Source organism: Primulina huaijiensis, chromosome 16 (genome assembly GCF_012295235.1).
Source record: "Primulina huaijiensis isolate GDHJ02 chromosome 16, ASM1229523v2, whole genome shotgun sequence".
In the NCBI taxonomy this organism is placed as follows: domain Eukaryota; kingdom Viridiplantae; phylum Streptophyta; class Magnoliopsida; order Lamiales; family Gesneriaceae; genus Primulina; species Primulina huaijiensis.
Window position 1 is genome coordinate 18,590,083 of NC_133321.1, and position 15,252 is coordinate 18,605,334.

The 15,252-nt window shown below is 36.9% G+C and overlaps 2 protein-coding genes across 3 annotated transcripts; both read left to right on the forward strand.

The window, feature by feature from the left end:
• The first annotated feature begins 2,268 nt into the window (after window positions 1–2,268).
• Window positions 2,269–7,033, forward strand: LOC140960896 (uncharacterized). Of its 2 annotated transcripts, none has more exons than XM_073419213.1 (3): window positions 2,269–2,523; window positions 5,212–5,494; window positions 6,241–7,033. In XM_073419213.1, exons 1-3 carry the CDS (start codon window positions 2,352–2,354, stop codon window positions 6,827–6,829), a joined length of 1,044 nt encoding a protein of 347 aa, XP_073275314.1. In that variant the 5' UTR covers window positions 2,269–2,351; the 3' UTR covers window positions 6,830–7,033. The 2 variants fall into 2 exon arrangements, with proteins under 2 accessions (XP_073275314.1, XP_073275315.1); XM_073419214.1 differs by having other exon boundaries at window positions 2,281–2,523; window positions 3,968–5,494.
• Window positions 7,034–7,402: 369 nt separating this feature from the next.
• On the forward strand, window positions 7,403–15,096 carry LOC140961836 (protein tesmin/TSO1-like CXC 5). Its single transcript, XM_073420570.1, has 8 exons — window positions 7,403–8,252; window positions 9,054–9,164; window positions 9,967–10,144; window positions 10,912–11,268; window positions 12,383–12,480; window positions 12,559–12,653; window positions 13,405–13,818; window positions 14,614–15,096. Exons 1-8 carry the CDS (start codon window positions 7,948–7,950, stop codon window positions 14,871–14,873), a joined length of 1,818 nt encoding a protein of 605 aa, XP_073276671.1. The 5' UTR covers window positions 7,403–7,947; the 3' UTR covers window positions 14,874–15,096.
• The last annotated feature ends 156 nt before the right edge of the window (window positions 15,097–15,252 follow it).

Below are 15,252 nucleotides of genomic sequence, written 5' to 3' on the forward strand. Positions count from 1 at the left end.
ATCATAAAATCTCTATCAATTATATTAATACTGGAAAAATATGGAACCGAAAAGATATAGAAGAAATTGATGATATATTTTCTTATAATGTGGCAATCGAAATCATAAATGATAATGAAGATCATGAACCAAAATCTTTTGGTGAATGTAAATATCGGCAGGATTGGATAAAATGGAAAGATGTCATCCAGGTTGAATTGGATTCGCTAAATAAACATAATGTTTTTGGACCTATAGTCCTTACACCTAAAGGTGTAAAACCTGTTGGATACAAATGAGTTTTTATTCGAAAGCGAAATGAGAAAAATGAAATAGTAAGATATAAAGCTTGACTTGTTGCACAAGGTTTTTCTCAAAGGCCTGGAATTGATTATGAAGAAACGTATGCTCCCGTGATGGATGCAATTACGTTTCGGTATTTGATTAGCTTGGCAGTATCTGACAATTTAGAAATGCGTATTATGGATGTTGTTACAGCTTACTTATATGGATCACTTGATAGTAATATATATATATGAAAATCCATGAAAGATTTAAGATGCCTGAAGTACAAAGTTCAAAACCCAGAGAATGTTATTCTGTGAAATTACAAAGATCACTATATGGGTTAAAGCAATCCGGCCGAATGTGGTATAATCGGCTAAGTGATCACTTGATGAAAAAGGGATATGTAAATAATTCAATATGCCCTTGTGTTTTCATTAAGAAAACAACATCCGGTTGCGAAATTATTGCTGTATATGTTGATGATTTAAACATCATTGGAACAAATAATGAAATTCATGAAGTTGTGTCATATTTGAAGGAAGAATTTGAAATGAAGGATCTTGGAAAAACCAAGTATTGTCTGGGTTTACAAATTGAACAAAAAGAATGTGTAATATTTGTTCACCAGAAAAATTATACAGAAAAGATCCTTAAACGTATTAATATGGATAAATCAAATCTTTTAAGTACTGCAATGGTTGTTAGATCATTAAACATAGAAAAAGATCCATTCCGTCCATGTTAAGATGATGAAGATATTCTTGGTTCAGAAGTACCATATCTAAGTGCTATCGGTGTCTTTATGTATCTTACAAATTGTACAAGGCCTGATATATCTTTTGCCGTAAATTTATTGGCAAGATTTAGCACATATCCAACAAAGAGACACTGGAACGGAATTAAACATATATTCCGTTATCTACGAGGAACGACAGACTTGGGACTTTTGTATTCAAAAGATGCTAATCCAAGTATAATTGGTTATGCCGATGCTGGATACTTATCTGATCCACACAAGGCACGTTCTCAAACTGGATATGTATTTACTCGTGGAGGCACTGCAATTTCTTGGCGTTCACAGAAACAAACACTTGTAACAACTTCATCAAATCATGCCGAGATTATTGCACTACATGAAGCAAGCCGTGAATGTGTGTGGTTAAAATCAATGACTCAACATATCCAAATCTCATGCGGATTATCATTCGACGAGAAGCCTGTGATACTATATGAAGATAATGCTGCATGTGTTGCTCAAATGAAAGAAGGATACATAAAAAACGACAGAACTAAACATATTCCTCCTAAGTTCTTCGCATTCACCAAAGAGCTTGAGAAGAATAAATGTATTGATGTTCGTCACATTCAATCAAGTGAAAACTCATCAGATCTCTTCACAAAGGCACTTCCTACGACAATATTCAGAAAGCACATATATAATATTGGGATGCGCAATCTACGAAATTTGTGAAGAATTGTTCGTATCAACATGAGGGAGAGTTTACGTGACTACACTCTTTTTCCCTTACTATGGTTTTTATCCCAATGGGTTTTTCCTAGTAAGGTTTTTAACGAGACAGTACAAAAACACGTAATGAAGACATTATCATATCATGATCATCATCACAAGGGGGAGTGTTGAAAATTAATATTTAAAATTTGTATGTTGAATATTTGAATGTTGAAAATAAGAGTTGTAAATATTGAAAATTAGTGTGTGATGATGTAGGTAATGATGATTTTATTTTTGGATTATTTGTAAAGATTTTCTATAAATAGATTTTTCATTTGTGAAGAAAATCACAATTGAGTTGAGAGAAAAATATTATAAAGTATGTAGTGTGATAATTTTAAGAGTTTAAGATTTTTACTTTTTACCGTAAATTTTTACTTTTTCACAACAGAAATAATATTTATAAACAAATATATTTTAAATATTCTGATTTTACGTATTTCAGAAAATTAGTCTCTCTTTCATGACAACCAAACAAGGCATTAGGGGTCTGCATACACTGACCTTGTTTTGGTCGACACGTTGCTTGTATTTTGATTTTATACTACGCGGACGCAAAACCTAGAGGGAGATGGGTTCCCGGGTAAAGGACCAAACGACGCCGCACCAGCCACAGTTGAGCAGCCTCGTCGTACGTTCCGTCGGCAGCGAAGGCGGCGTTGGAGTCGGTGGTGCTGGGAGCGATTACGAGCCTGGAGAGGTTCGTCGCGACCTGCCTCGAAACTCTCGTTCTGGTTATCGTGGTTCGCCTCTATCCTTTACGTTGTGACTTATTTGTGGGAAGATTTTAACATTTACTGTTTTATTTCTTGGATTATCTCAAGGAGCCTAACCTTTGTGATTTTTATCTGTTTTTCCTCTTCGATAGTTTGGGATTTTTGCATTTAACGTCGATCAACTAGTTCATCCTTGTGTATTGGATCTAAGACTATTTGTCTTAGTTGAACCATATCTATTATTATCTTTTAAAATTGTTAAACTATTGAAATCTGGGGGGAAAGCAAGAGAAAGAAGATTACCTTTTGGGCTTCCTCCAAGGGACTAAGAAAAATACCGAGACGTAGGAATCCTTCTTGATCACGCAATGGATACGAAAATTTAACCCAGTATCTTGAATCCAATTCTTCATATGTCTAGGATAAGTTATTGATTGACCCAGTCTAAGATAGCGCCAAGTCCTTCAACCCTAATAAACCACTATGTCAATTGGAAGGAGAAGTTTCTAATGCGGCTAGTGATATTTATATCACAAATGGTATTTAACTTACATGGTTTTTTGTGTCCTCGTGCCTATGGCAGCTTTCATTTTATATGTATATTACACAGTTATGATAGGCACAAGGTGAACACATTCCTCAGAGCCAGGACTCAAAGCAAGATTTATACTTCATTGAAGCAAGGTGCATTAATTCTTAATATCTGACACTTAGAAAAGAGCCAATGTATACTTTGATGTATTTTGAATTTGAGGTAGTTTTTCATTCTTGTCCTGAAGCTCCATGTTTTAATATGCTGGATAATAATTGCTTTTTGGAAAATACAAACTGCAGCCTCAATCTATTAACTTCAATCTTTTCATTGATATGAGGTCTTTTTCAGGTGAGTGTCAGGGTCATTAACTCATTATTAAGATATCAGATTTTAATATTTTCAATCTCCCTATAACTCCAACTAAAGTATTTTGTTTTAATAGATTCTAGTTAAAGAAATTGAATTGCCTTTAGTTAACCTTCCTGTCATACAGCCTTGATGTAATTTAGCTGTGGTTGCTTGGTATCCCCTGATTATTAATAATCTTTCGTTAAGATTTCTTGCATGATTTGAGATATATTTAATTTTTCCTTGACTCAAAAACAAAGATCAAGAATAGCTCCTTTTGAAGATTATTTTTGATAAGTTAGCAAATGAGGTTTGATGTCATGGTACCAAATACATTCAGTTCTGTATTACTTATTTGGGAAAGATAAGTTTTCTGTAAGTTTTGAAATAGATAGGAATTACTTGATATGATACTTTGGTATTACTGATTCACATGTTATTGATGACGTGAGACCTTTTCCACAGCTGGTTTTATCCTTCTATTCATGCTCTTATTACGAACATCTTCCATAGTACTTTGATTGCTCATTGCCTTGGGCTGACATTTTCTTAATGTGATTGACTGGTGTTTATAATACTGTGGCACAGCTTTAAACACTCTACCACTGCCTTGTGTACTATTTCAAGAATTTTCACTTTTGAAATGTTGACTGGCGAATGAGTTCTTCCATGGTTCTCTACAGCTGTGAATATTGCCATGCCGGAATTTGGGTTATGGTGAAAGGCATTTTCGGCGCAAGTGAAATGTTGGAATATGGTTTGGTTTTTTAATGTTTAGGGTGGTTCATATACGTGCCTGGGTAGATATATATGACTTTTAACTATTGGCATCAAATCAATGTGCCATCATGGTTATGTCCTGTTTTGAAGTTTGGATGGTTGTGATGTACGTGCTCGGGCTCGTTTTTCGATCAAGTGAGATGTTGATCTTCCGCAATGGAACTCATTTAGAGAGGGTTTTAGGTGCAATACTGCCATGACTTGTTAATGTAGACTGTCTGGGGAGATGTGCTGCATGGTGTTAGGATTCATGGTTAACATAACAGTGCGTTTGAAAGTTGGGCTGCTGTACATCGGGGGACTCTGTTGCTTATGAGGGCTAGGGGATGAAATTGCACAGCAAAGCAGGAGTGAGTCCCTAAGTTCTGATTTCACTGCTTTGAACTATGGATGGGTGGTACTTGGTGGATTCTGTTTAGCATTTGGCTAGTAAATTGTGGTGGGATGTTGTTCATCTGATTGATTTATGGTCTTGATCATGCATTCCGTAATTGTTTTTAACTTTGTTTCTCTGGAATAAGATATCTGGAAGGTTTTCAGAGGTGGTGTTGGGATGTGCACCGGGAGGTTTCTGTATGCACATGGAAGCATAAAAGGAATTTGTGTTTGTATTGGATAGAGCATCACCTAAGTACCAGATAAGTTATTATTAATGGACGGGGCCATTGTCTGATGTGTAGTGGTTGACAATGTAGTGGTTACCATCCAATTTTAGTAATTAGTCCATTCGTTCTCAAAGATCTGATACTTGTCTTCTGAGGTGTGGTTAAGTCCATGTCAAGTTTCTTGTATTTTTCAGTTTTCTTTACTTGTCTATCATCCATAGAGTTGAGAAGGTTTATCAAGGGCAGTTTTACACTTCTGTTCCCTACTGTCTTATTTCATTCTGACAAGCAGATGCTTCAACAAAGGAGACTGCTTGTTGACGCGATTGAAATTTGTGTTTGGTATATCCGGGGTTGCCAAAATTGGCTTGCATTGGACACAATTCTTGGTGCCTCTACTTATATAATTGGGTGCTTATGTATTTGGGCTTCACTGGCTTTTTTCAGGTTATAGAATGCGAGCAAGTTCTGTTTCTCCTCTGCATCGTAGGGGTGCACATCGTAGCTATAGTCCAGGTTTTGAACGCTCCAGTGGTGCACCACGTAGAAATCCTAGTAGATATCGAGAGTCCTCGCCCCCATATGGCCGTGTGAGGGATGGTGGCAGGTTTGCTGGTAGAGGCTATGACAGGTCTGGACATCGGCCTGGTCCATTCAGAGTTGAAGGTTTGTCTAGAAATAATCCAAATGTGCGGCCAAGAGAAGGGGATTGGATTTGCTCAGATCCTTCGTGAGTACCTTACTTTTATCGATCTTCACTCGTGGTTTTTGACTTGATCTTTTGTGCACCTCATCTTATCTTGCCTTGGTGCTTGTTAAGTGACTGAGTAATAAGAACTGCAACTTAGTTTGCCACTTGTATGGCATTTTACTTTGCTGTACTCTTCTTCACTTGGATGACCATGTCAACATAGTCTGCTTCTTCATGTCATGGTTATGGAATATGAACCTGTTTCTTGTTTCATATTGGAAGTAGTTAGTTATCACTTACGTGTACCCCTCAAATTTTTTTTAGCATTCCCTCCAAAGTCCTGGTTTACCCTGACATTTGGTGTGGGTTTTTTTCACAGTTTTGTAAATTTTAGATCATGTTACTTGATGGTGTTGGTATTTAATTTTAGACTGAATTGGGCTTTGCAGTAAAAAAATTTACTTTTTATCTCCCTTGCCAAGCGGCAAGCCATGTCTGCGATCAACACAAATGTAGGATATTGCTTCTAATATTTTTTGTCACCTCTGTTAATTGGGGGATGCAAATTCAGCAGGATTTGTATTCCACGGTTTTGTAATCATGTCAAATGAACCGCAGAAGGCAGCACAAAACCAGGCTTTGAAATGCAGTATCGATCAACGGAATTGCAGCAAGGAATTTATCGCATCCCAGAGTTTAAACTTTAACTATTGCTATGATGATGTTCTTAAATCATGTGAGCACCACCTGTTTCAGTGCGTGACATAGTTTATACCCTTTCTCAGGTGCAAAAATTTGAATTTCGCAAGGCGAGATTATTGTAACAACTGCAACAGGTCCCGCTATGCACAACCTGTCAGTCCCAGGAGGGGATATCCTGGCCCCCCATTTCCTCCTAGGCAAGGTTTTCCTGGTCCTCCAAATCATTCTCCAGGACGCATCATGAATAGCAGCTACAAGTCCCCTACCCGTGGTTGGCCGAGGCATGATCCTAGAGATTTTGGAGCTGCTAAACCATCACCCAGAAATGAAGCCAGATATCCCGATCCTCCTCCATTTCGAAGTGAGAGGCGAGATTTTCCCGAAGATGATTATAGGGATAGATACAAGTACGATAGACCACCAATGCTGCTAGAATGGGACCGCAGAGATCGTGGTAGGGATGATTTCTTGAATGAGAGAAGTGGAGGTTATGGAAGGAGAGTGCTGTCTCCGTCTCCAGAACCGCCCCTACTTCCTACCCGTGGCTGGGGTACTCTTGTAAGAGAAAGAAGCCGATCTCCAGTTAGGGCACCTCCTAAAGAATATCAGACTGATATATACCTGAGCCGAGGAAGAGACAATCGGCGGGGTGTCAGGGCAGAGGGGTTCTAGCTCATGCCAAACCCCAACCCACAGGTGGCTGTATCATGATTCCTTTATTTTATAACCGTGCCGACGGAGTATTGAGACGTACAGATTGTGGTAGAGTGACGTTTGTCTTTTTGGCCTTACTGTGTTCCATTTGTTCATTTAGACAAATTTCCTGTTGTAACTTTGGTGCTGCATGAAATGCCACTCTCGACTTTCGTGGTAAAAGTGACGTCATCTTAGGATGATATTGATCGTCGGATTAACTAGTTTGATTTTTTTAATAATAAAAAACTTGGGTAAAAAAGGATATGCAATGAATTAGGGAAAAAATATGCAATTTGGCTGTGTAAAATATGTACGTTATTCGACAAAATATTATATTATATGATTTGTAAACAGCATATTGAGCCACTTGCCTTTTTACCTGACAAGTCAACGGAGTCGTCTGGTTTAGCGCCATATATTAATTTTTTTACCTTTTCTCGAAACAGAATCTGCACGGAGCAATTATCCTCTACTTCTCGCTCACGAATTAAATTCAAAACCAACGAATCATTTTACTACTTAACGTCAACCCAAATACGAAATTGTGAAGATAGAGTTGCCCTCAATCCAGCGCACGTGATTGTTATCAACGGTAGAAAGGCCACATCCTCGGCTTCTATGAATTTACACCGCCCGATTCACGTACTAGATAACAGCCGTTGGATGTGATAACGATGCTGATCTTACCGTCAAAATATTACAAAAATTGAATTTCAAAAGCGAAACCAGAGAGGGAGGACAGAGCGCAACGCCCCCCCTCTTTCGAAAATCATCATTTTCCCAGCAATTCATGAATTGTACGTATGTAGATTCGCGTAGCTTTGATCGAGATCGAGATAATTTTGAGCCTGGAGTTTTTCTTGGAATTCTATTTTCGTGAATCTGAAGCTGAGTGGATTATGAGAGACTTCAGTTTTCGAATTTTGAATTTTGATAGGTTTGTGATTCGAAATCTGTCTAATTGGGAGAAGGAAGGCTCGCGGAATTAGACTTTTGTGTATTTGAAATTTATAACTTGTGAAAAAATTTCCGTTTGGTGAATTGTATTATTAAGTTTGGGTTTTGGAATTTTTTATTTTGAAATTATTTTTTGAATGGAGCAAAGAGAGGGAGGGGAGTTCCTTCCCAAGAATCGGCCATCGCAATCGGAAGACTCTGCAACGCCCGCAGCTGCGGATTTCCCGGCGAGGAAGCTTGTAAGACAGCTCGATTTTACTGGCTTAAGTAGCGGCGCGTCGAGCGTCGTTCACCCTCAGCCGCTTCAGATAGCAACGCCGAACCATCTGAGTCACCCGACACAGCAGCTGTCAGCAAGACCGCCACAGATGCTGTTTATGACTTCGCAACAGCCTCCGCGGCCACCTGCGCCACCCATTCATCCTACTATACGTCCTCTTGTGTAAACGCCTCAGCAACTACTTGATTTTTTTTTTTTTTTTTTTATCGAACTTTGTCGTAATGATTCATTCTTGGGAGCATCAGATTGTTGATTTTTAAAACCCTTTAAGGTTTCGTTGGCCAATTCTTCAGTTTTCATAAAAAATTCCGAGATTTTTTGTGAAATTATCCTGTCGCAGATGTCTATTTCAATAGGAGAAAAGTGGAAATAGATTATTTTATAACGATAACTTTCTTGGCAGTAAAATGCATGAATAATTATCACTGCAAAAGATAGTAATTCCGTTCCTTACATTTCTAGTTGTCTGGATTACTTTCTTGTAGAAATTTTGGGTTCGTTGGGTTATTATGCCCCCAATAAATAAGCATTTACACGCAGAAATTTCATTTACCCTGTCCGTGATAACTTCTTTCTATAAATTATCTACATATTCTTGTTGTGTTTCGTTTGGAGATTGATGTTAGTTGGTCTTTGCTCATGAGAAGCTTTCCTTGTCGTTTATCTTTTTCCCTTTTCACTTGATATACTTTTCAGTTGCAGCAAATTTGTGGATTATGTATTCTAATTTTGTGTACTGACTGATTTAGAAGTCTTTTTGCATCATGTCTCCTGAAGATTCCCTAGCGTCTCTTTTGATGTTGCTTTATGATGCTTGTGTATATGCAAAAGATCAAATGTTTGATTGCCTTTTTATATTTTCTTCTCTCTTTAATGTGTTATAGTAGTTGAAGTACACCTCTCCTATTCTTTGTATGGACACTTATTTGCTGGCAAGTTAAATGAATTCTCTTCCTTCCACAGGAAACCTGAATCACCAAGAGCAAGATCAAGACCAAATCTGAATGAAGTAAAAGATGGTACTCCAAAGAAACCAAAGCAGTGTAACTGTAAACATTCTCGATGTTTGAAACTGTGAGCAGTTGCCCTTTGTCGTGCTCTTTGTTCTGTGGCAAATGAGTTTATAAGAATGTTTTATCTGCTTCGATTTTTTGTGGTAGACTTTGTGTGCTGTTTTCAGAATAAAGTGCCAGACACTGCTCAAATATTCTATGTGAATATATAACAAAAATGTGATAATTTTCTGTGTGAGGCATTTCACGAGGTTAAGCATAATGATATAACTGAATAACTTTAAATTCTTGATTATAAGTTTCTGATTGTTGTGTGGTTGTTCGGATTTATTCATTTGACGATAGAACAAGGTTAGCATTATCTGTTTCGTGGAATATCTTTGGCATTTGTGTACAAGTTGCGATTGGGGAATAATTAGCATAGCCTAATTTTGAAGAGTCCCCCATTAACAGCATGTGACAAGGTCCAATAATGGGCAATGAAGCTAATATGATTACTCAAAGATTTAGATAACCGTTCATTAAACTGTTTTATGTGTTTGACATGTAATGTTGCACATGGAATGAATTTGATATTTCCCATTTATGAAGGTATTTCTATTCCCTAATTATCTAACTAAATTTTGCGAGGTTATGTTTGTCATTACACCATTTTTATTTTTCACTACTCAGTAGCATCTTTAATTTGATAATTTTGGCTTGTTGGTGTTCCTATGGTTTCAATAATCTCCTAATTTTTTATTTTATTTATTTAATTTTTGTAAAGCTCTTTAGATTTTTTATTGAGTATATAGTGTGTGAATAAACTACTTCCTACCTTGACGGAATGAATTCGATGCATGTCCTGACAATTTCGTGGTCAGGTATTGTGAATGTTTTTCATCTGGAACATATTGTGATGGCTGCAACTGTGTAAATTGTCATAACAATGTTGAGAATGAAGCTGCCAGAAGAGAAGCAGTTGAAGCTACACTTGAGCGCAATCCTAATGCATTCAGGCCAAAAATAGCCGGTAGCCCACATGGAGCTCGGGATAACAGGGTACTGTGAAAAGCTCTCTGTCATCTTTTAAACATGCATTGTTATACTATAAAGCATTAGCTCGGGATTATTGCCTTACAATCCATTTTAAACAGTTCTGATTTTTGGCTTAGATGTGATTGATTTATATTTGTTTTTGTTTTTGCTCTCTCACTTCCTTCAATGACATTTATTATCTGAACTTCTTTTTTATAATTGAAAGCTTTGGAATCTGCCCTTGAAATTGACTGTCAAGAAATGTTTTTTCATATAGAGAAATACAAGTGGTACTCGGTACTCCCAACAAGCAATTTCTTTTAAATTCAAGTTTCCTATGAGACTGAAAGTCAAACCTAGGTTTAAAACCATGTAATCGCTGCATGTTCTGATTTCTTGGAGGGCATTGTTTTTGCAAAATATCGTTCAGATGAGGTTCTGGGTAATTCTTATAGACGAATGTTAGGACAGAATAGGCGTGACACAAGAATGTATTGGAAAAGAGACGAGTATAATTGAGAAAAGGTTCGATGTTGGCAATTGAAGATAAAATTAAGTCCATATGCTGAAGATGGTTTGGGCATTTACTGCTAGAAACACACGTGAGAAAGTGAATCATAGTATCCAGGAGAAGAGGAGGGAGACTAAAATTAACTTGACACAAAAGTATAAGCACAAGTCAAGTTATTTGTCGGAGTATGCATATAACTGGCATGACTATGCATTCCAGTATGTCCAGAACTCCTAATTTTCTAATTTGTTTATTGCATGCAATAACATCATGTGTGTAGGAGGAAGCCAGGGAAGGTTTAATTACCGGAAAGCATAATAAAGGATGTCACTGTAAGAAATCAGGATGCCTCAAGAAGTACTGTGAGTGCTTCCAAGCTAATATACTTTGTTCTGAAAACTGCAAATGTGTGGACTGCAAAAACTATGAAGGAAGCGAGGAGAGGCAAGCACTCTTTCATGGAGATCATGGAAACAACATAGCATATATCCAGCAGGCAGCAAATGCTGCCATCACGGGTGCTATTGGATCTTCTGGTTATGGGTCTCCCCCATTGAACAAGAAACGAAAAGGTCAAGAGCTTTTTTTTGGATCAATAAAGCAAGATCCAGTGCGCATGCATGGGCATTTGCAACAGGTAAATTTTAGTTATTTTCTCGAGATATAATCTGCATTATGCGGTTAACAAGATTGCTAGAGTATGTCTGAGCAGTCCAAGGCTACATGGACTTGGTTCATTTTGTGGTTTTTACTCCTTTCTCGAATTTAATGTTCATGTTTTCTTTTTTAAGACATGCATAATGCTTCTTTAAAATTCAAATTTTATTCCAAAAGTTCTGTGCTAAAGTGTGTTGATATAGCACACACTTACATTAACATATCACTGTGTTAAGGGTAAAAATGAAGACATCTAAAACATTAAACTTCACTTGAAATTGCATCAATAAATCATGAGAGATGAATTATATGATCCCTATTTGCACTTAGCGTATTATTTTTGTACCTTTATTGTTGCTACATATCCGCATTTTGGTGACTGATGAAGTTGGTGCCTAATCTCACGAGCACAAAATATAAATATGTCCTGTGTTGGAAAATTTGAACTCAGTAAAATGCCCTAAAGAGGTGAAGTCCAATGCTAATGTCATGCTTACGACTCTAAATGAGGAGTGTATACTTGATAGTAAAAATTATTGGCTGGAATATTTTCATGTCTAAGGCAAGGTTCATGACATGGCACAAGTGCTGATATATTTAAGGCATTCTGGCATTTGAAGGGATTTGTAATATATTGAGGGATTTCTAGATGAAGTAAATCATTACACCGTGGCATTTGAAGGGATTTGTAATATTATGAGATCAGATGTCAAAATATTTGACTGAAAGCTTCTTTAATGGTTTGGGTTCAACCATTACACTGTTACATTAATATATATTTGTTCGAGTGCGAGTCTAGGAGTAATGATTGAGCCTGAAGTAATATGAGATTTTGTTACTCCATGTGTGACATGGAGAGCCCAATTGAAATTTCTGCAACTATCTTGTGGAAAAACCAGTAATGATCATAATTTCTGTCGACACATATGATTGGTGGGAAATAAATGGGGACTTGTTGAAAATAATGTCTGCAAGTTGAAATGTCTTAATGTGGATAGATGGTTTAAACTTGTTACTTCTGGACCTGGTTAACATCTTCTTCACTATATTTGAATAAAAATTCATCAAATTGGATATTTTTTCTCTTTTGACAGGCTAACCAAATTAAGGGTTCAGGACCTTCACTGCCTTCACTTTCTGGTCCCCAGCATGGTAATGTATCAGTCTTGGGCCCTTCAAAGTTTACTTACAGGTATACATAAATATCAATTGAGATTCATTTGCAGTATGCTTGAACGCAACTTACTATTGTATTGTATTGTATTGAAAGGTCACTCTTGGCTGACATTATTCAGCCTCAGGACGTTAAGGAATTCTGCTCGGTGCTCGTGGTGTATGGGGGAGAAGCTGCAAAGATGCTTTCCGGTATACATGGATTTTTAAATAATCCAATTTATTTTGTGGTTTATTTGAGTCAATATTACATTTGATTTTAATGTTACCCATTACCTCATAGCATCTTCGATAACGCACTAACACTCTACTTGCTATCACATGGCATTTTTCAAGGAAGATTTCCAGCAAATATATTTATCAATTACAGAGATTTGAGTAAATTCTCTCCATCCATCTCATGTTCTCTATCCAACATTGGATAGTGTCCGAGACAGTTCAACAATCTCATGAGGAAATTGTCGGGCTTGTGTTTGTTATTTGTTTTTTTTCCTTTTGTTCCTTAAAATCTAAGACGCGTGAGACAACATCATATTACTGTTGGCTTTCTTGTCTTAATTAATATGTCTGTGACATGTTCTCCTGTGTAGTGTAAACTGTTCAGACTGAGCATTCAAACACGTTTTGTTGTCTTTGTATGCCTCCCTTTTTATGTGTTGTGTATCCTTGTCCAATTTGTATCCTTCCGATAGAGGCCATAAAAAGAATGTAGAATTATTGATTTCACGGTAGAATTGGCTTTGGGTTCTAACTTTTGGTGATAGTATAAATATTATGTAAGCCTTAGCTGTTCTTTTGTGCATTAACTACATGCATCCTTAGATCGTAACATTCTCCAATGCTTTCTCTTTTATGCACGTGAGAAGCACCGGAATTTGGAGACTTTTGAGTAATAATCAGATGTTCCTTGGTTATGTCTGAAATTTTTCGTGCATTCTTGCAGAAGAGAGAAAACCAGTAGAAAATAGTACAGAGATTTGTAGAGAAAATTCACCAGCTTCATCAAGTCAAGATCTGTCTCAAAGCCTGAAGCTTTCTGTGGCGGAGGAAGCTTTAATATGCGATCCTTCAAGTGGAAACCAGAATGAAAACACTAAAGTCGAGAGTGGTTTTGAAGGAGCTGATTTATCAAAAGGAAGGCCAATGTCTCCTAGTACATTAGCTCTGATATGTGACGAGCAAGATGCAATGTTTCCTACTACTGCTTCTCCTAATGGATTAGCAGGCCATAACAATGTTTTATCACAGTTACCACGTGATCAAAGACTGGCTGAAGCATATCCAGAGCAAGAAAGAATTATTTTAACTACCTTACGAGATTGTCTGAACAGGCTCATAACTTTAGGAAATATAAAAGGCAAGGTTCATCCTCTCTGCTTTTAATTTTTTAATTTTTGCTATCTAAATTTATGGACATGATTGAGCATCTGAAATTTTATAAAACTAGAAGCAGGCAATCAATTCCATGAACTCATAGATGGACATCTGTATATCTGTAATGTAATTATGTCTGGTAATAGAATAGGACGGCTTGCTAGTTTACTAGTTCAATGGTTGCTTTCTAGTTAAAGTTTGTCGCCAGCCACCCATTGATATAATATCAGTGAAACTCTGTGCGAGTGTTTTGAAGAGGAAAAAAAAGAGGTAAAATCTGTGCAAGAGCGTCCCGTCGCTACTAAGTTCAAAATTTCATGGTTGGTTTTAACTCTAATATTTGCATGTAGTAGTATCCTAATCTTAGAATCGTTGGCTCCATTCGCTAAATACTTTCTCAAATTGTATTGGTGCAAACCCGTGGAGAAACTTTAAATTACCTCAAGCCATTCTCAAATTGTAGTGCCTTCAGGTTTTTAAATGTTGCAGCTCTTAAGGAAAAGAAATTGAGGGCATAGTCTAGAAATGACACATTTCATCTCATTGTGGTCACTTTGAGTGAGAACAACAGGTTTCTGACAGTGTATTGTTTATACTCGCTTCCCATTTGTCAAGTGTTTTTTTGTGTCCAATTGATCACTTTATATGCTAATTTAAAATATGATGTTCAACCGTCTCATGGTATTTAGATAATTTTAGATGGAAGAAATGAATGATTGATGAACGTGATTATTCTTTTCGTCTTGGGAGTGTACTAACATTCCTTTTCACTCTGCAGAAGCCAAATATTCTTCATTGGCACAGACAGATTCAGGTAACGAGAAAGATTTAACCAGCAATGACACAATAAATACAAGAACTGAAACTTCAAGTCAGCAGCATATAAGCAATGGTGCTGCAAAAATTTCTGTTCTTCCACCAAGGATGCCTTATACGGTCAGTCAAGATGTTGCTGCTGTCAATAATGAACCCCGTCAGAAAATAACACCAGCTGCTGAAAATGGGAATGTAAGAGCGAAAACTGAACGTGAACTATAACGTGTTTAGGATTAGTCGGCATTCACCCAAAACATGCTGTTGCATCTCTGTAACATTAGGCCGTAGTTTGATTTGGCTTTTCTTCGGTGTAGCAGTATAGGGTTCATTGTTAGTACAGATTTCAGATAGAATTTTCTATGTATTCATTGATTAATGCCAATTTAAGGTTGAAATGTCCATTTTCTGGGCAGATATTTACTTCCACCTTGTAACAACCGAGCAAAGTGACAGGATGCATTACAACTATAGAACCATGTTACCTGCCACATAATTATTACGATTATTAACTTGATGATATAATATAACTCATGATTTAAAAAAAACTGTATAATTATTACGTTAATTATAATAGAGTTTATATTAAAAATAAAAACAATAA